Genomic DNA, 25547 nt, shown 5'->3' with positions numbered 1-25547 from the left:
TTATTATTTTAATACACATTATTGTGTTTTGCCGTACATAGTAGTAATATCGGACCTATGTATGTACATATTTTATTTAAATAGATATATTATTTTGATGTTATTTATGTAGGTATTTTGCTTTCTTTTAAGCATACATATATTTATTTTTAATATTTCGTAGTGTATGTATATTCATATATACATATTTTTATGAACTTAAAATCTTATCAAAATTATATGCTCCTGTATTTGTATGTACTTATTTTTTCTTATTTTTTTCTTATTATTTATGTATTATTAAAATTTCGTTATTAGCTTATTTGTTGTCTGTATGTTTGCGCATGAGTCCTGTATAAATGACTAATTTTTAAATGGGCATTCTTTTGTAACCGAATTATGCAAATAAGGCATCTACGCAATTAGGATAGAATTTTTATAAGCATGTTGAGAACTGCAGATATAGCAGAGAGTCTCTCGACTTTACCTGTTATTTCGAGAAATTTGTTCTTGAACAAAAATTCTATCGCCTTTTTTCTCAGCGCAATACTTTGATCATTAAAGACAATCTGATATCGCTAAATGTAGCTGTTTTACCAGAACAACCATTGTAATCGACTAGAAAGTTATTTTATGCGTGAAGAGCGCGAATGGCAAAAATAGGAGAGCCTTTGATTGACTTAAGAGCATTACCAGAGATTTGTAAACGCTTAGGACCACTAAGTATTGAGTAAAACTATGAAGAATATATTTTTAGCTGCCCCATGAATGACCAACTGCAGATATATAAAGGAGGGTTATGTACATACGAGTGTATGTAAAAAGAGCACAGCTGCAAGAAGCAATATTACGATAGAAAAAAATTAATTGAAGATATGTATGTCAAGAGGCAGTGGTGTGATGAACCCTCCTTTTTACCACTATCTTCTTGGCCCAATCCGTTATTTCTCGGACTAAAAAAAAAAAAAAAAATTCGCTCAAAGCGAGTGCTTAATCGATTTCAAGTAAAGTCTGGTAAAATCTAGTAAGTGCGGACTTATATGGGATCCCAACAAAATCTTATAAAATGCTATGCTTCGAAAGAATTTGTGATAATAAGTCCGTAGTATAAAAGAAGGAAATTTTGTTAAATAGTCTTCATTCAAAATTCTCAAATAGTCATTACAAGAGTTTCAGAAAGTCATAGTAAGTAGGTTAGTTTGTGGTGGCCCAAGAATTTCTGAAAATAAGTGCTATGTGTTAAACAGGGACCGAGAACGAAAGGTATGATCGAAACTAAATGACGTTCTCGTAGTTTTGTTCCCAACAACGCTTAAAACCTCAAATCAAAATGAAAACAAAACCCTCGGGAATGTTTTCACAACAACGAAAGTGAGAACAAAACTGTCGAAATGCCCTGTGGAACGTTTCCAAAGAGAACAAAATGCGAAGAATTCCTTTGGGAACTTTTCTAAAAGAAAACAAGTCTCCGGAACGTTCTAGCAAAAAAACAAAACGGGAACAAAACTGCAATGAACTTACTTTCGAAGAACCATTTGGGAACTTAAGTCTCAGAAACTTTCTGACAGAGAAGGAAACGGGAACAAATCTTCTCTGAACTATTCGCGAAGAATGGAAGCGACAAATACATTTTTTTCTCTCAGCATTCCATTAGTTTGAACAGTTTGAATATCAAAATTAATCAAATCAGAACTGAAAGATACATAATTAAACAAATTAAGTCCACAAAAGACTTAAGACGCGATCCGTTTTTTTTGCATAGAAAATGAAAAATTGCTCCATAAATGATAAACGATCTGAAGCTTTCTCTGGCTTAGAATTACCATTCACTGAAACGATTTTTCATTCCCAGCAAGCAGACGCCCCGAGTTTTGTCCGCATTTTGTTCTTTACGGAAACGTCTTTTGGTTCTTTTGTGGGAATGTTCTTGTTTTGTAATTAAACCAAAGCCGGAACCCGTTGTCGGTAGTTGGTATTAAAGGAGATTTTGTTAAATAACCTTTAGTCAAGATTCTAAAATGGTCATAACAAAAGCTTCAGAAGGTCATAGGTAAAATTAGTTTAGTTTTTGGTGATCCATCCGAGTCCCGTTGTAATGCTTATTAATTGGCCTATTGTTTAACTAGGAATAAAACCAGTTAGCTAGTCTAACGAGGCATTGTAGTTCGCAGCTTAGGTCGCCGAGCTTAGGTATAACAGACACTCGAAAAAGTGGTGATGGAAGAAACCGCCGCCTATGTCTAGCCCCACCTGGTCAGTGCCCGAAAAGTATTCGCTGGAAAGCTCACACTGCTGGCGTGCGTTCCCATAAGTCAATGGTTCGTAGTAATCCCTATTACCAGTCGGAATTGGGAGTGCTGTTAATATCGATACTGGGCTAAATTTTTCGTGCTCCAGAAGTTAGTTCGGCTTCCCCTCTATATGAAATTCGTCCTAAGTCTAAGTTTGCACGATGCCAGCGATACACCCGCTTCGTGAGTAGAGTTTACTGTGGATGAGCAGCTACCTCACCTTTCAAGTTCATGGCTGAAGCGGCTCGAGACTGTATACATATTTCAGAGACTAAAAAAGTTTTGAACGTTTCGCGTTTTCACGTTGATAGATTTCAGCCGAACCATATCAGTTCTGATGTAAATGTAACTGAAAGAAAAAAACGGGGCGTCTGCAAAAAAAAATCCCAATGCTTTATTGTAGCGATACTAGTAAGCCGCGTCTAAATCTGTTAGTCGATCAATCGCTGTCGCCAAGCTCAACTAACGGTAGGCCCAGCAAACGTGCCGTTTCGAATTGGGTTGAACCAATGTCAGGATCGGGTTGGATAAGTACGAGTTCAGACCTTAATTAGAGCCAGAGTAACACGAGTACCACGCAGCAGCTGAAGCTCTCTGTCTACGATTGTTGGTGGTGATTGGATTCCAATAACGTCATTAATGGTTAATGGCTTGACGGTACGCGCACTGTCGTTTTCAAAGGTTGTTGTAGGTGCGAGTGGAACGTGTCCTTGTATTCGAAAATATGCCTTCTGACGTGCCTGGGAAGAGGGTATGCCTTAAGAAAACGTGTACTTCGATGCTCACTGCGATAGTAGGCAACCAAAAATGTGGTACATGCTGAGTATTAGGTTGTGCTACCTGACTGGGACCATAGATGGAGTTGGCTAAAAATAGGGGTTTGAGAGATTGATTTTCATGTGCGGTGATAGAAGGAGGGTACATATACGGACACTACAAAGTACAAATAATAGGGTAGCTATCACTTTTATAAAACAACTACGCATAATACAATAAATCCAATAACTTTAAAGCGCGCTCACTACTTTGTGTATAATAATGTGAATGTAACACCCTTTATTATCATATAAAGACGATACGACTTATGTATATACACGACTGAGTTAACATGGACGTTCGATTTTGTTTGCTTTCTATTTTTAATATTAATTACTTTCTATCCATTTATGGGGGTGTATTACTCGTATGTATGCGCGCGTGTGTGTGTAAATTACTTTGTGTCTGCGCTTGTGTTGCTGTGTATGCATATCCTTTTCTTTTTTTCTGTGTGTGTGTGTATGTGTCTGGTAGTGCTGACCTTTGTTCACCTGCTCTTATTAAATATTATCCTTCACATGCCTTATCACGTTTATCAACATTTATTATTTTATATTCTTTTTAATTTATCAATCTTGTTGTTGTCTTTCTTTGTTTACTCTTGTTTATCAATGTTGCTGTGTTTGTTTTTAATATCAGTTTTTACGCCTTCTCTTCGGTTTTATTTTAGTTTTTATTTCTAAATATAAATAATTTGCTTTGCTATATTTATGTATGAATTTTGCGTTTGCCATTGCTAAAGCGCGGAACTTTTGTTTGATTATTTACTTTTTGTTTTTTTTTTTTTGCTTTTTTCTGCTTCTAAATTTTAGAATCGTCTTTTTTAGGCTTAAACTGTAGTTTATCATATATTTATTATGTATATTTTGGTGTGTATATTTGTATTCGCATTTGCTTGTTCATTTATGGCCTCTTGGTATATGGATAGCAGCATATTGTATGTAGGTTGGTTGTATAATTTTCATTTTAATATTTCTTTGCTTTTATTTAACTCTATAGTTATTTTTTCCATCCATTTACTGCTTCATCTTCGTATGTCTATTATATATTGCTGTTTGTGAGTCTTGCTTAGACAGCTTAGAGCTTTTTGTACCAGTAGAGATAGTGTTCACCATCCTCGACCATGAGTTCATCAACGCCTGAAAAAGAGTAAAAGAAAACAAAAAAATTATTCGCTTAAGAAAACTCTAAAAACAATCCTGAAAAACTTTAATAATTAAATTAAATTAAATTAAATTAAATAATTAAATCCGAGCGTGGGACAAGAACGAAGTATCTCAGGCAACTTATGTCGACCTTAGAGACGGGCCCTAGTGCCTAAACTCTTGCTATGCAAACAGAGTTTGATGTATTCCACCTCAGCATTCTCCAGCTGCGCCAGCAAAATGACCTATCAAAGCTCCCGTTATTAGCGAAATTTCGGTTTCGGAAGCTTCCTTCGCTGATCCACCACTGTGCATACTCAAGTTTAAGAGTTTTACTTGGTGAGCCCATTTTATGGATGCCTTCTCTATCCAGTTCATCAGACCTGCAGTTACCTGCAATATCACTTAGACTTGGTACGTTTACTGGATATTATTTCCACGAAAACGAAAGGGCAGTGAAACATTTCCCAACTAATTTGTTGTGAACGCAGCGTAAGTGATTCCATAATACTAACTACCGACTAGCTTTTTTTGCTGTCACACACCTGAGCCCTATGTCTACTAACTTTTTTCTATCTGCCATGGTTAAAATTATGGAGAGTTTCCGGCAAAAGTAATATTTTACCGACGCTTCCGTTAAGCACCGACCCTTTCGTGTAGAGACCGGGTCCTCTATCCAACTTGAGTTGATGTGAATGGAAAAGGGAGTGTTTGAGACGGTTTAGATACAAGGAGATCCGTTTTGCCGGGCCTGGAGTGTGAACGTTCAAGAATCTTAAAGTGTCCAAACGGTGAGGTGAGAGTCTGACCGCAGCTTGCGTTCTGGGATCTTAAAATGCTTCCTATTGGCCCGCGCCCTGCCGCAACAATTCCAACCTAATAAGATAATCTTTTGCGGTCAAACTTTTTTCATAATCCATAGGAGGGCTCTTCTCTATTCTAGCCGAACTGAATACATTGTTTGTGTTGCCATGCTGCCTTCTCTTAAGTTGTCTTTTGGTTTGTTAAAATTTTCAGTATTTGATAATCTCATCTCGGCTCTTTAATAAGAGTCTTTGGCTGCTAAAACTGCAAGCCTTTTTGACTAAACAATATTTTTTCCAGTATTATCTGCCTTTTTATGAAGTCGTTCGCGGGTCATATGGTTGGCCCTTTTTCAGGCCTTTGTGCTACTGATTTGGATGCTTCAGTAAATCCAGTAGGATACGTACACCGATTGATCAGATTGCTTTCTAGTAGTTGAAAAGGGGTGAGGGTTTCAGATTCTACTCTTCTATTGGAGTTTACAGGTCCTCAGGGAATAAAAAGATAATGAAGCCTTCCACGTCTCGGCGCGTTTTACTGAACGAATAATGCGGATAGAAGGTGCTCGTATTAAACCGATGGCTGAACCTATTGAAAATCAGAGAAGAATCATGGAAGCTGGAAGAAGCCTAATTTCATCCGTTTACCAACAAAGCGCGTGTTTATAAACGGAATGATTTCTGCTTTCTCTAAGCCCAAGCTCTCCACAAGAACATGACAAGAAAAAGAGTAAAGGACTATTACTTCAGCAAGAACCCACAAGGACTTCGTCGAATTAGTTGAACTGCCAGTTTTCCTTTAGAGGGGAAGTAATTGAAATACCGCGGACAAAAAATTACTTACCGACTGGTGCAATCAGCTGATTACCAGGTGCATTATTGGGATCGGGTAGCTCGGGCAAACGATACAGCAGCCAGTAATTATACCTACAAATACCACGCAATTAGATCAGACAAGATGCTTTCAAAAACGCTCAAAAGGTAACTCACCCCCTTGGCTCCTCCTTTTTTCCAGCCAATGTATGCACATAGTGGCCATTGGGCCATTCGCGCGCCTCGAAAGTAAATCTGTTGGAATAACACATAGTTTTATTCTAGGAAATAAAGATCCCTTCAATTAAATATTCTCAGCTTTTTACCTCGGATCCATTTCGGCAGCTTGTGTCATGGCTCTGAAGAAGCTGGTGTTCTTTGGTGAAATGAGCGAGAGTGAGAATGCTTCCGTCACATTTGAGCCCACCCACAGCGTATATGTATAGGAGACATTCTTCAAGTCCGATTCTTCAGCCGACGATGTCAGTCCGTAGGGCACAGCTAGTTTTGGTTCGCCATTTTCTAATTGTGAGTTTTGTGGTTTTTGCGAATTTTTATTATCAATTGTTTTGTTTGGTTTATTTTTGTTGTTGTGTTTTATCGTAAGGTTTATTTATGTATAGTTTTTATTTTTTAATTTTCATATATGTATTTGAGGAGTGTATTTACTATTATGTTTTAAAGCGTAATAAAAATTCGCTAACTTACCTGAAGCTGGATCGCTGTTCTCGCGTATCACATGATCGCATTGTAGCGCACGCACCGCGCCCAGTCCCTTCCAGCCAAGCGCCAATATTATATCCGCTGTCAAACCAACACCGATGCCAGGATCCTGCCCATCATGCAGTGGTTCTTCAGTCCAACCACCATCCTCGCGCTGTCGACCCAAAATCCATCGCGAAGCAGCAGTGCGATTCCACGAGCCAGCCGGATCATGCTCAAGGTCCTGCAGTGCTTGCATAGCCAGGGCAGTGCTGCGTAGCGAACCGAAACTGCCGCGTGGATCCTGCAAACTGGCCAATCCTCTGGCAGGCCGTCGTACAAAGTGTTGTAGATGGCGATGCCGATGATCGGTCACAATGCAGCGCAGCGCCAATATAACCATCGCAATTGTGTCTACACCTTGGTCCGTTACGCCACTTGCAATATCCAGTAGCCGGCGTATCTGACGCTTGCGCACATGCGCAGCAGCACTACACGCCGACAGCGTGGCCAAGGCGAACTCATTGTCCTGTGCCGGCTCGTGATGCTGTAGCGTGGCGACCAAGTCATGACCGTGGAAATGTTTTGGGTCCTTGCAGAGTGAGCCAAGCGCCAGCACGTAGCGAGCAAGTTTCTCCAGATTCAGCGGTTTCGGCAGCGTGTGATGACGATCAAGCATTGCTAATATCTCAATTTCCATCTCCTTCACGGACAGCGTATCCTCCAGCTCTTGTATCACTTGCAAATGCCCATCGGCATCAGTGGGATCGCGTGCGCCAGACAATTCCTTGGCCAGTATGACGACATGTGTGTCATTGCCCCAACCATAGTCAGCTGCGCGTTTCTCTTTCAACCAATCCAGTGCTTTCAGTATGGCCTCCTGTTCACGCTTGTCCGGGCCCGGTGAGCCGATGATGTCGTGTTCGGGCGTAGTCGTAGCGGCGGTTGTGGTGGTGCTTGGCGTGGATGGTGTCGGAGCGGCAGTGCTGACGGACTCTAAAGCCGTTTCGGCGCCAGCCACGGGCTCTATAGTAGAACCACCGCTAAGTATCGCAAGTGGCGAGGAGGTTGTGGATTGTCCATGCTCATGCCCTGATGACGATGCGATGGTATTGGCGTTCGCTTCGGTTTGAGGAGTGCTGCTCGAGAGCTGGGTGCCCGAGGCGGCACCGATCAGAGTGGGCGCAGCGGTAGCGATAGACGACGAGGCTAGTGTAACGAATACGGAAAGCTGTAGGAAGGCGAGTAACAGAGCGGTAAAGATAACAGAATGATAGCGCATTGAGAGAGAGAGCGGAGAGCTGATACTGCGAGCCATTTTGCTGAAATGAAAGAGAATCAGGTGAATATAAAGCAGAATGTTAGATAAATGGAACTCTTACAAATACAACAGCCGATTAGGGGAACAATTTAAAATAGCATACTTAAGAGTTTTACAAAAAATAATCTGCAAACTTCTAAATGAGTCAGACACCATATCCTCATCGGATCGGTGGAAGTGCCGCCAGTAAGTTTTCCTACGAAACAAAATCCATTTACTACCAACTGAAAACCAAAACTTCATCACCCAAACAGATACCGATTGCCACTGCTCACGTCCAAAACACACAGTCAGCAAAGCACGTAAAATACATGCCCGCGTCACGCAAATAGACGTTCTCCGAACAGACTATCACTACAATGCGGATAAATGATTTTCAACAGCAGCACAGCATTTTAATGTGCTTTCCTCAAAAATAAATAATAATGATATCAAACCTTTTCATATCATTAACCAAAACAATAGCACGCTGAAAATTTATTGGCTGAAACCTTTTGCGGCCGCGTTAGGTGCTAAGTTATTTCCGTTGCTTATGTCCCAAACATATTCCAAGCCCAACTTTGTATGTCATCCGTTCACCCCCCGGCACAGTCGGCTTAGTGAGAAAATTCTGGGAAGGAGACACACTTAAATCGACAACCACAATGACGGCAACGGACGACACCTTCACTGTCACTATTAATCGTCTCATTTCCTCTCCCTCCACCGCAACCGTGCGTACATTCATTCACTTGTTACGAGTATGTCATACGCTTGGTCGCATTGATGCCACTTCCATCATTGTTGATAATGATGGAACATCGGGTTCCGTTTTTGTACGTAGCCACGCGTTTGTAAATGTCACTGCGCATTCGAGCGATGAACGAATAATGTGTTTGTTGAGCAATTGTGTGGGTGGAGATTGGGGGCAGGGGCGATTTGTTGGCGATAGTGATTGCTAAAAATACTTACGATACTTAAACAAATAGTGTTGAGCGGTAGTGCTTTAAGGATTTGTTTAGGGTTGCGCAAGGTAAGTGCTACTTAAATAGAATAGATTTGTGAAAGTAATGGCCATTTTCAACTGAACTAGGCGGCTATGACGCGCTTGTAAATTGGTAAGAGTTCGAGATGGATAACCTGCTTTTCCACCATTCAAACGGACAATTTTATTACTTCAGAAATTCTGAAGTGGTCATTCAAAAAAGAGGGCGAATTTAAGCTAACTATACAGGGGTTGATGTTTGTGTATTTTTTTTGTCCAGGACGCCTTGCAACCAAAAATTGTTTTCTCGATACCAAAAGGCGCTTCTTTACGGACACTTTGGAAGCAAATAAACCTATTGTCCAATATCGAGTCTGAGAACACAAGGCTTTTGGCAGTTATTTCTACTTTCAATGTATGGCTGAAGGAAAAATTTGTGAAGAGTTCCCATAACTACAGAATGTCTAATAACAGGCATTATTCGTAAAAGTTATATTTTTGCACTTCCAAGTATTTCTGTTTAGATGTTTGCGACTTTGAAGACTTAGTGTCCAAAAATCATACGCTGGAAATATTAACGAAAAACTCCAATTACAATTTACAGAGGGCCTAAACCAAGGACCTTATCAAAATATCTCTGGTTTGCAGACACTCCCCTGATCACCGAGAACCTTTGCAAAGCAGATGTGCTATTGTAAGCCAGCCTAGATGCTGAAGTTTTAGAAAAAAAACTGTATCCTACCACAGACTCCGAAAGCTTAGGACAGTGACAGTGAAATTGGTAGAGTTTCCGAAGCAGTGGTTGCTCCCGAAACATCTGGGCTAGGACTGTACATTCAGAATATGGAATCGTGGCAAAAAGTACGTAGAGTTGAAAAGCACAGTAGACGCTGTTCGGAGTTCTAGGTGGTTCGGGATTATGATCTTTACTTTTTCGTTTTCAGGGTCTCTTCAGATTATTTGCGGTTTTCAATCTACATTAAAGTCCATCGTTGTTCGCTTAAAGAGTAGGGATTAGTTTGCGCTACCAGACTAGTCTTAGTCAGTGCGTTTCTAGAGAAATCCTTTGCCTAGGCAAAACTCATGCAGGAATCTGCGGATTTGTTGCATAGTACGCAAGAGAGGGTAACATAAGTATTTTTAAAATCCTACCGAGAAGAAAAAAGTGCTTAAATTATTATCATCGAAGTAATTTAACCGTAGACCCAGAAAACGTAGCTTTTTGAGAGTATCGTGCGATAGGGAAAAGGTCGTTGGATAAGTCGGATTTACATAACGAGTAGACAGTAAATGCCCGACCTGCTCAGCTTTGTTGGCAATAATGGTCTCTTGTTGGCATCCGATCAAGGCTTGCATGGGACGAGAGCGAAGAAGGTGTTAATTACTTCATAAAGAATATCGCTTTAAGAACATTGTAGGACTATGTGTAGAAAGTTTTGTTCTTGGTACAGCGAATTATGCCGCACTGGCGGAGGTATAAGTGGATTGCGCTTAATAGATTTTTAACGTGCACATCTGGTGTCGACCTTCGTGAGACTGTTTTTAATGAAAACGACTGAAGATCGTACTCGATCTTTCTCTACTGTTGCAACAATCAAACACATTTTTCGCCTACTAATACCAGTCCATCAATACCCAATACCAAAAGTATTAATTATTAGCCGAGCTTCTCCCCGATGTGAGGTGGGCATGTATATAAGTACCACGTATTTTAGCGGATAGAACTGCCACGTAAGGTACCGCATCTGTTTAAGGGTACCTTAAGAACTTTGTTTTTGTTGTTGTTGGAGCAGCACTTCTAAGATCCACCTAGTTCGGTTTGTCCATCAATCGTTGTATTAAAGCTCAAGAAACGGTAGACCTAAGAAACGAGCTGTTTCGATGGAGTCGGCCCAAAGGGAGAGGGCTGTTAGCTGAGTGGGATTGAGCTGGTATGTGAAGAGATGGTTGGTGTCGTGGGGGTCTTCATATGCCGGGGATGTTGGGGTGGCTATAAATATCCGGACCGTAACTGGGCCAGAACAACGCGGGTCTCTCTTGACGGTTGAAGCTCCGTCTCTGCTATAGGTGGAGATTGAGCTCTGATCAGCTTCTGATGTGACTGGGCGGGGGCTTCTCCTCGAGCAAGGTTCTGTTGGGATGCTCACGTCTGTGACTTCCCACCAGAAACTGCTTGCTCAGCATTTTGTTATGCTCCCTTATGGCTTCGCTGTGTAGTTGACGCTCAGGCGACAGCAGAAAGTATCCTGTTGCTTCCGAAGTGAGGCGTTCTAACAAGTCTGTAGCTTCGTCCACTGCGTCCAACTCCCCGGCGACCAAACAGGCGCAGCAGGTTGCAGCGGTTGGCGGACGTATTTTTAGAGCAAAGATTTGTCAGTGGTTGTGCCTAGAAAAATGGCTCCGCCTAAACCACTAGTTTACGGGAGCTACGCTTTCAGCTACTGCCTTACTATTTCGCAGAGATTACTCGTTGAGAGTGAAGTTATACCTGCACGTCTTAACTGTGAACTTAACTTTTGACTGTCGGCGGTATATGCCAAAAACAATTCGTTCTGCGCGTCGGAGATAAAATCTTAATTTCGGACTGTTATTTAAAATGTTAGACATTTGATTATTTCTAAATTAATCCTAGTATGTAAGCCTGCCTTGGAAAAGACGGCAATTCTGCCGCTAAGTAAATTATGAAGGTGGCTTCTTGGTAAACTTTAAAACAATACTAAAGGAGACCAAAAAGGCATTCGGACGTTAAAGTTGTAACTAAAATCGGCCTTTGAGTATTGATAAACTCAACTTCTTTGTCTAATTCCTGGTTTAAGTTTACACGCCATTTTTTTTTAGAAACATTTTATGGAATCGTTAATCTTATTACTGCGGAAACAGAAACGCTGAGTTGTTATGGGATTCATTTTTTGTTGTTTGAATCCACTTTACCTTTTACACAATAGAAAATTATCTTTATGTAACTGTATAATCCTATTTATTTCACGATTTTCTTCAATGGCTGACACAAAATCCATAAAATAAGCATTTAGCAATGTCCGGAAGCATTACAACAATCCAGTGAAATTTAATAAGCTTTACGGTCGAACAATTCGAATGCGATTAGCACCGAAAATTGCCGTTATTACACACAACAACGCACACTTTTCCGCAAACGATTGGTTTTTGCGTTTGGCTTTTCCTTAATTTGATAGATTTTTAAATATGTAGCTTGATATTATATTCTCACGCTTGTTTTTCACTTTTCGCGCCGCGTTCGTCGTTATGGGGACAACCGCTGCCGTTGGCGGTGCGCACTAAACAAAACGCAACTCAATGAAGCGATGAAGGAACACTGAACGTTGACCAGCAGTCATCGGTGTCACCATCACCACCGCCTATAATGAAGCTTAAGCAGCAGATATACACACACAAAAAAGAGACGAAGGCGCGCGCATGCACTCCTTCACCCACACAGAGACGCAAGTGCACACACTCGCACCAGCATTCCATATTTTAGAAGACAATTGACATTTGCTGCGACGCGTGTCGCCTCAAATTACTACCCCACTTGGCTTGAATGCCTGACTGCTGAAGTGACGATTAGCGGATGAGTGTGTGGGGGTCAGCTGGTAGCGGTGTAGCGCTACACCGCGCTCCCTCCGCGATGTCAATTGCCAAGTTTGTCGGCGTTTGTGCGGCGAAGCATGTGCAAACACTTTAATCCCTGAAGGTTGCAGTGACAGCAGTTAAAGAAGTAGGTTTTTGTGTTTGGGTCGTCGACTAGTGGTATGTGTGTGTTTTTTTTTTGTTTCGATGTGGACGGACGCATACATATGTACTGATTCTTGGGTGCAGCAAGAGTAGGATAGAGGCACAGCTAGCGCTACACTAACTAACTAATACTAAGGCTATAACGGTACATAAAGTTAATTAGACGTCCGTTAGTCGCACGAACGAACCTATCTATCACGAAACATATGAACGCGTCGTTGAAGGCAGTGGTGAAAATGTAGATGTGTAGAAATATAAAAGTGCATGGATTTAAATCTATTCTTCATTATTTTAGTTTCCTCATTGTGAAATTTTAAAAGCCTAAAAGGGAAGAAAATGGAGTTAAGACTACATCATTGAGGCTATACAAAAAATTGACTTGAGGGAAACTACAAGACTCGATACCTGCCGATGTTGCGACTGAGGTCTCATATACAGCTTGATGCTAAGGGTCTGCATTTCGTTCCGCTTCATTCCATATCATTCCCTTTGATTCATTTTTGTTCCGGCCACTTATTTTTATTCCTCTCTTTCGTTCTGAACCATTTTACTTCGTTCGGTTTTATTTCACCGTTCCACACGTCTTCGTTTCGGTTTAGTTATTTTTTTGAACGAAAGTCTGAAATCAGAAAGTTTCGTTTCGTTTCGTTTCACTCTATTTATTTTTTTATTAATTATTTCATTTTGGTTGAGAAGTTTGAGTAGAGCTTATATATTTAGAACTGTTCCTTTTAACGTCACTTGTTTCATTCGGTTTTGTTCCTTCGTATGCTCCAAATCTATTTATTTGTGGTTCATCCTTTTTATTTGGAACAAAATGGCTTAGGAGTGAATTCTTTTAAATATTGAACTTAACCTCAAAATCAGCCATTTTTTATTTCATTTTGTTTTTCAATTTGTTTGGTTTCATTTTATTTAAATTTTATTATTATTATTTTTTTTAAGGGGCTTATACGAACTTATTAATTAAAAACTTGTCCTTTCAATTTCGTTTTATTTTATTTTACAGCGTTTCTTCTCAAGAAGGCTTTGCATTCAGTACTTAACTGCAAATCAGCCTTTTTAATTCCATTCCATTACCTATTAACCGACTTCAAAAAAGGAGGAGGTTATCAATTCCCCAGAATATTTTTTTTTCTTTCGTTTCATGCCACATCATTTCATTTCTTTGAGGTCCATACGGTACTTTCAAAGTCGTACCATTTCGTTTAAGCAGTTGTGTTTAATTTTACTTCGTTTCATTTCGCATAGTTCCATTCCGTTTTATTTATTTTCATTCTTTTTCATTTAATTTAGGTTCACATTACCATTTAGTCCATTATTTTCTATTTAATTTCGTTTCAGCCAGTTACTGTATAAATCAATCTACTTATTCAAATTATGTCCTTTCGTATTCTTGCGTCTTGTTTCAATCCATTTCATAGCTGTTCGATTTCTTATTATTTAGTAAACTTTGTTTTTAATTCGACGAAATTCCATCCACATATCGATGGCTGAGTGGAAGATCGACCTATCTCGGCAGCCAGTTCGAAAATGCTCTATCTCAAAAAACTTTTCAAGAACGCCCTATTTCAGAATTCGTTTCAAAAACGCCCTATCTCAGCTGCCGATTCAAAAACGCCCTATATCAGCATATTTTCAATACATTTTGAAGTAAGATAGGGCGTTTTTGAACCGAATTTTGAGATAGGGTATTTTTCAATTAAATTCTGAAATAGGGCGTTCTTGAAAAGTTTTGTGAGATAGAGCGTTTTCGAACTGGCTGCCGAGATAGGTCGATCTTCCACTCAGCCATCGATATGTATGCACTTATTATTTCCTTCAGTTCCATTATCACCACATTGTTCTCCACAGCGTAACTTTCCGCCCCCTTCATTCCACCTCACGTGTCTGGAAGATTAGTGTCCGTCATGAGAACAACAAGCTGTCCAATGGGGCGAGTGAGGGTTGTGCACACAATTGCTTCGCTGGCTTCTTAACGAGGTGTGAGACACTTGTTATTACAATTTTGTATTGAATGGCAGCGGGGTGGACAGTTGCGTTAGGGGTTTACTGGTCATTGCTCACTCGTTAAGTCGTACTAATGAAGTGGAAGTACCAGATTGCAATCTAAATACACATTCCCGAGCGCTTGGGAAGAATTCTTGTGACTGAGTGCTATACATATGTACATTTGTAAGTTAATATTCTTTAGAGTATATGCGTGTACATGTTTGCAAGTCTCTGTAGTTACATATGCCGTGTATTGCGTCCAGTATCGTGCACTGAGGCGCTTAAACATATACAGCTTTAGATAAATGGTCATGCAACTTAGATGCGGAATGTTGTTTTATTTTTTTTTTCATATTTTTTCATTACTGCTATTGTTGTTGTGTGACAGTTGCTCTTATTGTAATTGCCATTTACTTGCGTTAAGCAAAGCAACGAACTAATCTCTCGTCTTTATTGTCTGCACTAACGTATGTGAGGTAAGTATTTGTAGGTAGTACGACACTTATTTTCCTACATTTCTCGTTATTTTTATTCTGATTAGTGTTGTCTGTCTTATTAATCACCACAAAGCTATGATTAATCTACTGTGAGTAATAAAAATGAAAAAATAGCGCAATCATAGTAAAAATAAATGTTCTAAATAAAGTAGCAAAGATAGAACTTACACGTAAATTATATAGGCGTGCAAATGGTGGTTCTGAATTAGATTTCTTGTGGCATGTAAGCTTTACAGATGTAGATATGTATTAATATGTGGCAGTAATAATAGTACTTCTTTAATTTTCAGGTTAGACCTCTTTTATACGCAAAATGAGGCTCAAGAAAGCCAAATACTTTCTATATGCAACTTACGATGGCAGTGATGTACACAAAATTTATGTGCAAAAGAAATTGTATTATGCAGCTATCTGAAACTTTAAATCAATTTTCATGAACACTATTTTAAGCATACACAAATATGTATATCGTATTGCTTAAATCATTATCAACTAGGCTTAAAAGCACATGTTATATGATTCCGTGGCGATATACGCGGATCAAATACTGCATCAATCTTCACTTGGCAAACTGCAAATGCATGAATTTCAATTTAGCTAATAAAATAAAATTCTCAAATTTGTGACTTACGATTCTCTTGCAGATATAAAGCGCGATCATACAGTATAATGCTCTCTATAAGCGGTGCAAACATCAAACGAAGCGTATAAAAAATAACGATACGTCGCCAATGACGTAAATCATTTTGTGTTGTGGCAGTTTGCAGCGCAGTACGCTCTAAATGAACAGCTTCTAAGCCTTGTACTGCTTTGTAGTAATAACTATATGCAAACAAATTTTAAATTGCAGTTTAAAAAAAGTTTAACGAAACCCATAACTACGTACTCTTCGAATTCCATACCAGGCACATGCTTGACGCTACGTAGTCCACTATGTTTCAAATGCAACCAATGCTTGACGATTATATGCTCAGCAGCCGCACGAAATGAGTGCACTTTCAAATGCTCATAATCGCCTTTAGCTAGCCGATCGCAATACATTTCCATAGCATGACAGGATATTTCGCGTGCCTCATAGCTCAAGTGTGCCAGTTTGGGTTGCTGTAACAAGTATCGGCTGAGGGGGTATCCCTGCAGCTCCACCTTAGAATGCATCTCCGTGGTACTCAATTTCATATAACAACAGCTGGCGAAATTCAGAAACCGCGCCTGGGGACTATTTATGAACATACGCATCAAAATTACCGCTAAATCGCCACATGGATGGAGACCGATTATGCCAAAAGTAAAGTTGGTGTCTTCCCTCTGCACCGCCTCAGCAATTAGATTGAGAAACTGTTGTGGTTGTATCTCAGCCGTCAGGCATAACGTGACATGCTCCGGACGCCGAAAAGTTGCGCGTTTTACAGCAGGCAAGTGCTTTTCAGCGAACAGCTCAAATTGTTTGTCTATGCAACGAGCTTGTACATTTAGTTCTGGCCGCATCTCTAAGCAACATACACGCCTACTGAAGCCATAACCGAGTATGCGTGCGAGATGCCCTAAACCAGCGCCGAAGTCTATAATGTAGTCAACGGGTGTTTGCTGATAACTATATTCGCAATGCGATGCCATCAACTCTATTTCATGGCGCTTCTTGGGCTTAACACACTTATTAAATACATGTTTCAGCTTGGTATGACTAAGTAGTGGACTGCGGCAAGCGCTCTGGAGTTTAAAGAAAAGCATGAGAGTAATGCAGGTATTTTGGTATAATTTTGATTGCATTACCACTGTGGCAGCATTGCTTTGCTGACTTCTGTCCACGCACACCTCTCGTAATTTGCAGCGTAAGGCTAATAACGCCAATGGCCATACATTGGCATGCTGCTGTTCAGCTATTTCATTGAAATTCAATAGCGTACTAAGTTCTTCGGGTTTCACATGCTCCAAATGTTTCTGCCAACTGCGCGGCAGCTTTTCCCAATGGTTGTCTACATAGAAATCCTAAGTATGAATTGGAAGTGTTAAGACGGACGGTCTTCAGGGCGTTTATAGTTTCCACTTACCAAAATGTATGCATTTATAAGCCAATCATATTGACGCACGATTTGCAAACAATCGTACAATTTTTCTTGCAAATATTCGGATGATGTTGAGCTATCCATGTGAATGATTTTTATGGAGTTGCATTTAATAAGTCTTCTTCACTTTACATTTCCCTACCAAAACTGAAATATATATTCTTTTTTATCATATTTTTTAATTGAGTGCACAGTTAAAGCGGTAATTTTATTTATTTGTACAATCGGACCAACGCAGCAAGCAAAAATCAATAAATGCATGTAAACATAAATCAGCTGATGACGGCGTTACCTATTTCTGTGTGGCCACTTCTCAAAATTAATCAACTAATCGCAACAACTACTTTTTTAACATTTCCTCCCCTTTTGAAATTAACTTTCCTTATTTTATTATTTGTGTATTTCAAAAAAAAAGAACTCTTAAATTGCCTGTTTTTGATGAAAAACACCCCTTATTTGCAAATCGATAATCAAAAAGTGGCAACAATTTTGCGCATGCCAGAGAACGTAAAGTATTACGTTCAGTGTTGCCGTTATTCGACTGTAGGTCCAAATTGACCCTTTTAAAGCGCAAATTCCCTTTGACCCGACTTTTAGAAAATTTGGATTTTTTGACCCTTTACCAAAATTATGTGCGACTTTTCCCCTTTTCAGAGATTTTTAGGAAATGTTAACAGAACAGAACCAGACAAATATTTCCTCCTGTAAGTATGAAAAAATGCGTCACTTAAAAATTTTAAGGGAAATGTAACTCTTTTCGATGTGTGTGTATGTTTGCAACCTGTTTTGTGAAAAGCTTGTCCCGCTATTTTACTTTTAAATTCAACAGATTTATTCTTTTACTAGTAATAAAAAGCAAAGAAATTTTGGTACCTTTTTTCGTCAAAGGCCCCTTTTGCGATTTTCTGAAAACGAAACGGCAGCACTGATTACGTTCTCTGCGCATGCTTTTTTCCTCAGATTTATTTCCTTTTTTGTTGTGCTTGCTCATTTTGTCATTTGACGAGACAAGTTGCCAAGTGGCTACCGTGAACGGCATGTTTTTGCAGAGAGGAAATAAGAAGAAGAATGTTATTTAATTGTAGCTTTCGTTCATTTCCTTTACAATTGAAGAGTATTTTTTTAAATAAACCAGTTTTAAATTGCTTTTATCTGCAAAAACAATGTTCAGATGTAAACCAGTGAAGGGGCAAGCAAAATAGTGCCGATTAACACTGTTGAACGAGCGCCGCAACTAGCTTTTATAATATTCGCTGTAAATGTTTGTGAGTAAACTATTTTTCTTCCACTAGACCTGGCATGCGTGAAATCAGGTAATTGGAGCACAAAGTTCAATAACAAAATACAAAATAATTAAAAATATTAGATTAGAAATTACATTTACGTATGTATATATGTATAAAGTTGTTTTTACTATAGATTACACGCGCATGTACATTGATAATCCAAATATATTGTGAGATTCCAGCAAGTAACAAGTATTCAATAGTAAGCACTGCGCACAAATACAAAAAAAGATAAGTAAAATCATTAAAAATATGTACATTTTGTCTATTCCAGCTAGCTGGCGTAACACAAATTATTGCTACTGAATGGGTAACTTCGCTCCGGGTATGCTGTGTGATTCAGTACTCTTGCGGAGCTCAACCCTCACGGTTTAGATTTTATAACTGAACAAATTCAACTTTTTACATTATTTACACAATTAAGTGCGAGTAAAGTGCAGTATAATAACGAGCGCGGAAATGCCAGCGAATCAAGTAAATCCAGATCTACAAAAGGAACGTGATAAGGCATCCTTTAATACGCAAGAATTCACCGACTGGTGGGTTGGTGGCAAGGACAAGTATGCGGCTAAAAAGAAATTGGGTAAGTTCAATCGGAAACATGGTACGTTTTAAGACATACATTGTATACATATGTATGTATATCCACTTATGAACATGCATTATGCAATTATGCGCTGTTAACCAGTTTTATATCGCTAAAATGAAAGCTTGTCAACACGCTCGCGTGTGCAAATATTTTACATAGCGCTTATATGCGTTTATGCTTATACATATGTATACACGCGTAGTTACATACACATTTTGTTTACTTCCACATCATCTTTATTGTTTGTAAGGGTAAATATTGTCCACTGGGTGTTAATATTTACTTTGTTCATTTAACTAGTGGCGCACTGACCCGCACAACCATTGTTAGCAGGTTTTGGAGTGTTTTCTTGTATTTATTCTGCATTTAAACTAATACACAGTGGCGTATACTTAACTAATTGGATGTATGTCCATTAGACTGCATCACTCCCCATAAAAAAAAATCGGTACTGTTTTTCCACTGGAATTATAAAATCTATTATATTTTAAGACTTTCACCAAAATATCTCGCAAAAATATTAAGATTTACGTGAGCTGGACCGATTTAAAAATACCTCCGAAAATTGAGTTTTTTATTAATAACAGTTAAATATTTTTTGAAAAAGTTACCTCAGATGGCTAAACAGTTTAAGGTTAAAAAATTGCATAAAAAATATTTTTAAAAAATTTTCTGCGGAATCATAATATTGAGATTTTTGATGTTGTTTTTGAATTTTTGGTTTAATTTAGACCTATAATTGGTAATTTATTTTCTCACTCTTTAAATTTCTTTGCGAATAAGCTCAAAGGGTGAGAAAATACCCCTCCACTGATACCTCATAAGTCTATATCGGTAAAGTTTCGGAGCAGTTATTCGAGTTTTTCTTACACAAATTTTTGAATAAAGTTAAAAAAACAGCATCAAAAATCTCATTATTATGATTCCGGTGACAAAAATTTTCATTATTTTTAAGTTTAAACTGTTTTGTCATCTGAGGGGATTTGTTCCAAAAAATCCTATAAGACACTATTTTTTATTAATAAAAAACTCCAGCTCACGTAAATCTTAATATTTTTCCGTAATATTTTGGTAAAGTCTTAAAATATACTAGATTTTGTAATCCCGCGTGAAAAACCGCAACTTTTTTTGGTGATGCAGTCTAATGTCCATACATACATACATATGTATGTGCATACAATGTATGCCATACATATATCTATTTGCATTATTCGAATATTGTTTTACATACCCATGTACATATCTAGAAGTAGCAAAGTTAATGAAATATTAAACTTGCATTCATTAAAAAACAAAAAGCCTGGACTTTGCCCCAAAGCCGAGTCAGTTAGTTAAATATTAACCTTATGGCTCAACTTATTTGCTGACTAAGCTCATAATGCTTTAAGCTTTTATGAAGCAACATTTTGTAGGTATCTAATGCACATCTGAAATATTTATGACGGTTGTAGTTAATGCTGCAGCAATATTACAATTGCCCTCTATAACTTTGAATTACACTATCCTATCAACGTTCCTTGACCCTGTACATACATGTAATTTTGGGTCGTTACGGTAGTTGAAAAGAAACAAAAAACAGAATAATAAATGTAAATGAACTGGTCTTTATTTGTTTTATTAATTTCCACACACATATGTATGTATGTATGTATATTTTATATTATTACTTGCTCTTAATCTGAAATTAAGTACAAATGTGGTATGTATTCATATACAGTATATGTATGTATGTTTTTAAATCTATAACTGTATTAATAAGCTCGTACACGAGTTCATTTTATGTGTATTGCATTAGTCGATGCAGTAATAAAAAGTTTAAGCTAATACGATTCGCACCAGCTGATAAGATTCTAATGGCGATGGTTATTATCGATATAACTTTTTAGAGATTTCTAAATAAACCGAGGTCTTTATTGCATTAAAAACATCCACACCTAATCGAATGTAAATGAAGTCTTGATTGGTACCTTCAGCGCTTAGCAGTAATTTTGCCAGCGATAAAGGTCGTCGCACGCACGCTTGTTGTTGTAATAACATAAAAACATGTGTTAAGAAATAAGCGATATGGTCCGTTCAAAGTTTACATTTACGCAAGCCTCCAATTCAGCCGAAAACATATTTAATTTTCTATTAAAATTGTTGAAAGTAACTCCAATTACCACTTTCAGAGAAATTGTTCTTGGACGACCCCGAACTGCAAGACGATTTGCCCATTTCACATATGTCACCTACAGAACTCTACGAGCACAGTGTACGCAAAGCAGTAATAATTGCTAGAAAGCTGCGCGAATTACGCGCGGAAGGCGAGGATGATATGGATACCTACACGTAAGTTACATAGACACTTTGAATATAAGCATAAATTTGTAATATACTTTTTCTTTACATCTACATTTGCAGTGCACTCTTTGGCGGTGCGCTAGGCTCTGCGCTCATCAAAGAAGGCAATCCAATGGTGTTGCATTTTGTGATGTTCGTACCCACAATAATGGGTCAAGGTACGGTTGAACAACAAATTGAATGGCTAGGTAAAGCTTGGGATTGTAATATACTCGGCACATATGCGCAGACTGAACTGGGGCATGGCACATTCTTGCGTGGGTTAGAAACACGCGCTGACTACGATGCTAGCACGCAGGAGTTTGTGTTAAATACGCCCACAATCAGTGCGTACAAGTGGTGGCCAGGTGGCAGTAAGTAACTATACTAATTTATGATGAAATTTCATCTATAACTACATTTTTTTAGTGGGTCACACGGCAAATCATGCCATAGTTGTTGCACAGCTCTACACCAAAGGCGAATTTCGTGGGCTAGCGCCCTTCATTGTACAGCTGCGTGACTTGGAGACACATATGCCGCTGCCTGGGATAGACGTAGGAGATATTGGCCCAAAAATCGGCATGAAGTCGGTCAATAATGGCTATCTAGGACTGAAGAACGTACGCATACCTCTAAATTATATGCTGATGAAGAACCAGCAAGTATTGCCTGATGGTACTTATGTAGCGCCAAAAAATAGTGTGCTCACATATGGTACCATGATGTTTGTGCGCTGCGCACTGATACGTGATCTGTCGCAAACGCTGGCGAAGGCGTCTACCATAGCGATGCGCTACTCGGCTGTGCGGCGACAAAGCCCCATTGATCCAAAGTGAGTTGGCAGTTGTAAGAAAGTTGTGCTACAAACCAAAAAAAAAATGCTTATTTTTCATTTCCAGTGAGCCTGAGCCGCAAATTATCGAACACACGACGCAACAATTAAAAGTTTTTCCACAGATCGCAAAGGCAATCGTCTTCAAAACAACTGGTGAGCACATTTGGAATATGTTTAATAATGTACAGGGCGAATTGGAACAAGGCAATATGGATCGACTGCCGGAAATGCATGCGCTCTCTTGCTGTCTGAAAGCCATCACCAGTGCAGACTCAGCGGCGGCGGTTGAAGTATGCCGCCTCTCATGCGGTGGTCATGGTTATATGGATTGCTCCAATTTTCCCACGATATACGGCATGACAACTGCTGTGTGTACATATGAGGGCGAGAATACGGTGATGTTGCTGCAGACAGCGCGTTATCTGGTTAAAGTATATGGGCAAGCGTTGAATGGCGAGCCATTGGTGCCGACGATGGAATACTTAAGAGAGTCTATTAAAACAAAGAACTTCTCAAATTTCGATTGTTCGTTGGAGAAGATTGTGAGCGCCTTCCAATTCGTGGCAGCGAAGTAAGTCAAATATTGCTAAATATTTTTTTTGCGTATTTCAACAAGTAACTGTACTTTGATAACAGCAAAGCTCGCATCGCTTACGAACGCATGGAGAAGTATCGTAAACAAGGCCATGAGCCGGAAGCGGCAGCGAATATGACTGGCATTGAGCTAACGCAAGCGGCGGATGTAAGTAAATAAAATCCAGAACAAATGGAGCCAAATACTTTAAAACAGAGAGACTCTCATATCTCAACACAAAAAAGGCGTATTAATTAATAAACCTTTTTTGTATCTCGTTCACAGCTGCATGGTCGTGCCTTCATTGCACAATCAGCATACATCGTTTTAAGTCAGCTCATACGCGAAGTCTCAACCGAGCTAGGCGCTGTATTGCAAACTATCTTGGAACTGTATTTGTTAGATGCTTGCTTGGGTCGTCTGGGCGACTTTTTGAGGGTGAGACCTTTGTTTTTATTCTCACATTTGCAGTTTGATAGTTTAAGCGTATTTTTTTATCCTGTATCAGTTCATCAACCTAACTGATGCCGATGTCGGCAAATTGGAGCTACATCTGCAGGAGTGTCTCAAACGCTTACGTCCAAATGCTGTAGCTTTGGTTGACAGTTTTGATGTGCACGATCGTGTGCTGGATTCGGCATTGGGCGCCGCGGATGGTCGCGTTTATGAGCGTATTTTCGAATCAGCCAAGAAAAATCCACTGAACCAAGAACCGGTGAATAAAACATTCCATCAATATTTGAAGCCATTCATGAAAGCCAATTTGTAGGGATATAAAAACACATACATATATACATTCATATGAGCAAGCATATTTACATACATAAATATTATGTATACGCATTCCTTGGAGCATTGTAAATATTTTTTTTTTAATTACTGCAAAAAATTTAGGTGCCTTAAATTTTTTATTAATTTTAAATATTGTATTATCGACAGCATTGTTATTTTTTAGCTTGATTTTAAATTAATTCTCATGCGAAATAAATATATTGTTAAGTACATTTTAATCAATTACAAATTTTTCAATTATTAAAAACAGTCGATATTAACTTTATGAGCCCATTGAAATATGAAATAAGAAGAATACCTCTAAATAACCACTGTCAATCTGATCTAACACCGTCAAATATATAGTACGAATATGCACCTACCGTTAAATAGCTGATCTGATAGCGAATATATCTGACCTACCTCAGCTGAATAACCAGTGAACTAAAACAAGTAGAAGAAGTGGTCGACAGTGAGGTTCCTGGCCAACCCGACGAAGTGCTACGTCGGACCCAAGCAATGTGAAACTACTTTAGGAACCAGCGAACCATGTAAGTTAAAATGCCACACTAATGAAATCGCGACTAATGTACAGAGCCGACACAAAGTCCTTAAAACGACCTCCTGCAAAACTTGAGACTGAAAGGTTTCCTATCAGGAAATATAATATCTCTACAAACTCACAGATCACGTCCAGAACTACACCCGAAAACGCCCAGATCTGACGGTGTACAGACAGGCGATATTTATCGAGAGCCACTCATCACATACGAGTTGGATCATGAGACCCGCTATTTGTAAGTTAAACACGCTACAAACGTTGTCCCCGTCGCGGATGCTCGAAGCTTGAGAGGAGAACTATTCAACTAAAGAAAAATCAGACGCCCCTCGGAACTTCACGGGGAAAGAAATGTCTACTCCTGTAAATTTTTAGATGGAATGACCCGATGATTAATTTCGCAGGAGATTAAAAATGTCTTGGGTATGCTGCCAACAGATTTGTTCCTAACGAGTTAAAATTTCCGAGAGAAACAATGCTTGTTTTCAAATTAAAAAATTAGAAAAATGTTTATGAAAATAGGCGCTTTCACCGCGTCATTAACTGAAGAAATTTGTGAGGTGCGCCACAGATGGATGTACCTACACTTTTACGCCGCAGAGTGTATTAAATATTTTCATTTTCTAGAGAATATTAATTCAATTATTTTATATCGCTAAGTTTCAAAACAACGTCAAAAATGCTTTTAGAAATGCCTGGTAATGACGAAACAATAACAACAAGAAAATTTACATCAAAGTGTATGGTGGGACAGGTTTTTATATGGAAGATTGCCAAGCACAATAATATTTAAACTGGTATGTATATTTGAAACTGAATTTCAATGTTTAAGTTGTTGGTGTTTTGTGGTGATTTATGCAACAATTGTTAAAGTACCATTTTGGTCTTATTTTTTTAGATATGTTCTTTTTAATGATAATACATTGTTGGGATTTTAGTAAACTAGGACTGAGTATTTCATGTTAAAGGAAAACCATGTTAACTTAAATTTAATTTTAGCAATTTATTAATTTCATTGGAAAGGCACACTCGTTAACCGCGTTTTAGTTAGTTAAATATTTCAGCTTTTGCCTTTTTAAAAATTACAGTTATATAATGGGTTGGCGAGGCAGTACCTCTAAATTTTTTGTAAAAAGCTTCGCCTACCTTATACCGGACCCTGTGCAAAATTTCATTAACCTATCTTCAACAGTTTTCGACTTACATAATTAAAAGCAGCTAGATTGGCCGAATCTTACACTGTGCGCGGCCTTCGAACGGTAAATAGATTTTTATGGGAAGCATTTTCATGGCAGAAATACACTCGGAGGTTTGCAATTGCCTGCCGAGGACTTACCATTGATTTTTGGTATTTTTTTCATGCAAAAAAATTTTTTTCGAAAATACTTTGTGTGGAAAAAATGCGAAACATCTTCAACAAAAAAGACGATTTTTTAGCAACTTTAAATTTGCATTTTTTATTAAGTGCAAGA

At 38.7% G+C, this 25547-nt stretch overlaps 3 protein-coding genes across 10 annotated transcripts; 1 reads left to right on the top strand and 2 right to left on the bottom strand.

Moving 5' to 3' along the window:
* Positions 1-368: 368 nt before the first annotated feature.
* On the bottom strand, positions 369-15730 carry LOC118748759 (uncharacterized protein CG3556). Of its 6 annotated transcripts, none has more exons than XM_036483424.1 (6): positions 15708-15730; positions 6556-7871; positions 6174-6369; positions 6025-6102; positions 5879-5961; positions 369-4225 (listed from the first exon to the last, which is right to left on the bottom strand). In XM_036483424.1, the coding sequence occupies exons 2-6, from the start codon at positions 7865-7867 to the stop codon at positions 4164-4166; spliced, it is 1731 nt and encodes a 576-aa protein (XP_036339317.1). In that variant the 5' UTR covers positions 7868-7871; positions 15708-15730; the 3' UTR covers positions 369-4163. The 6 variants fall into 6 exon arrangements, with proteins under 6 accessions (XP_036339317.1, XP_036339315.1, XP_036339314.1 ...); XM_036483422.1 differs by lacking the exon at positions 15708-15730 and adding an exon at positions 15432-15519; XM_036483421.1 differs by lacking the exon at positions 15708-15730 and adding an exon at positions 15245-15329.
* On the bottom strand, positions 14392-17223 carry LOC118748760 (protein RRNAD1). 2 transcript variants are annotated; one of them, XR_004994091.1, is made up of 6 exons: positions 17125-17223; positions 16847-17062; positions 15963-16783; positions 15708-15898; positions 15245-15647; positions 14392-15163 (listed from the first exon to the last, which is right to left on the bottom strand). XR_004994091.1 is itself a non-coding variant. In XM_036483425.1 (5 exons), the coding sequence occupies exons 1-5, from the start codon at positions 17221-17223 to the stop codon at positions 15565-15567; spliced, it is 1410 nt and encodes a 469-aa protein (XP_036339318.1). In that variant the 3' UTR covers positions 14392-15564. The 2 variants fall into 2 exon arrangements, 1 of the variants encoding a protein (XP_036339318.1); XM_036483425.1 differs by having other exon boundaries at positions 14392-15647.
* A 919-nt stretch (positions 17224-18142) lies between these two features.
* On the top strand, positions 18143-23701 carry LOC118748758 (probable peroxisomal acyl-coenzyme A oxidase 1). 2 transcript variants are annotated; one of them, XM_036483416.1, is made up of 10 exons: positions 18146-18452; positions 18559-18627; positions 18700-19008; positions 21183-21342; positions 21415-21707; positions 21763-22168; positions 22236-22742; positions 22808-22913; positions 23031-23183; positions 23254-23701. In XM_036483416.1, exons 3-10 carry the CDS (start codon positions 18885-18887, stop codon positions 23512-23514), a joined length of 2010 nt encoding a protein of 669 aa, XP_036339309.1. In that variant the 5' UTR covers positions 18146-18452; positions 18559-18627; positions 18700-18884; the 3' UTR covers positions 23515-23701. The 2 variants fall into 2 exon arrangements, with proteins under 2 accessions (XP_036339310.1, XP_036339309.1); XM_036483417.1 differs by lacking the exon at positions 18559-18627 and having other exon boundaries at positions 18143-18404; positions 23254-23514.
* Positions 23702-25547: the final 1846 nt, after the last annotated feature.

This window comes from Rhagoletis pomonella, unplaced genomic scaffold, assembly GCF_013731165.1.
Source record: "Rhagoletis pomonella isolate Grant_MI unplaced genomic scaffold, Rhpom_1.0 Rhpom_scaffold_00013, whole genome shotgun sequence".
Classification (NCBI taxonomy): Eukaryota; Metazoa; Arthropoda; class Insecta; order Diptera; family Tephritidae; genus Rhagoletis; species Rhagoletis pomonella.
This window is presented reverse-complemented; position numbering and strand designations above follow the sequence as displayed.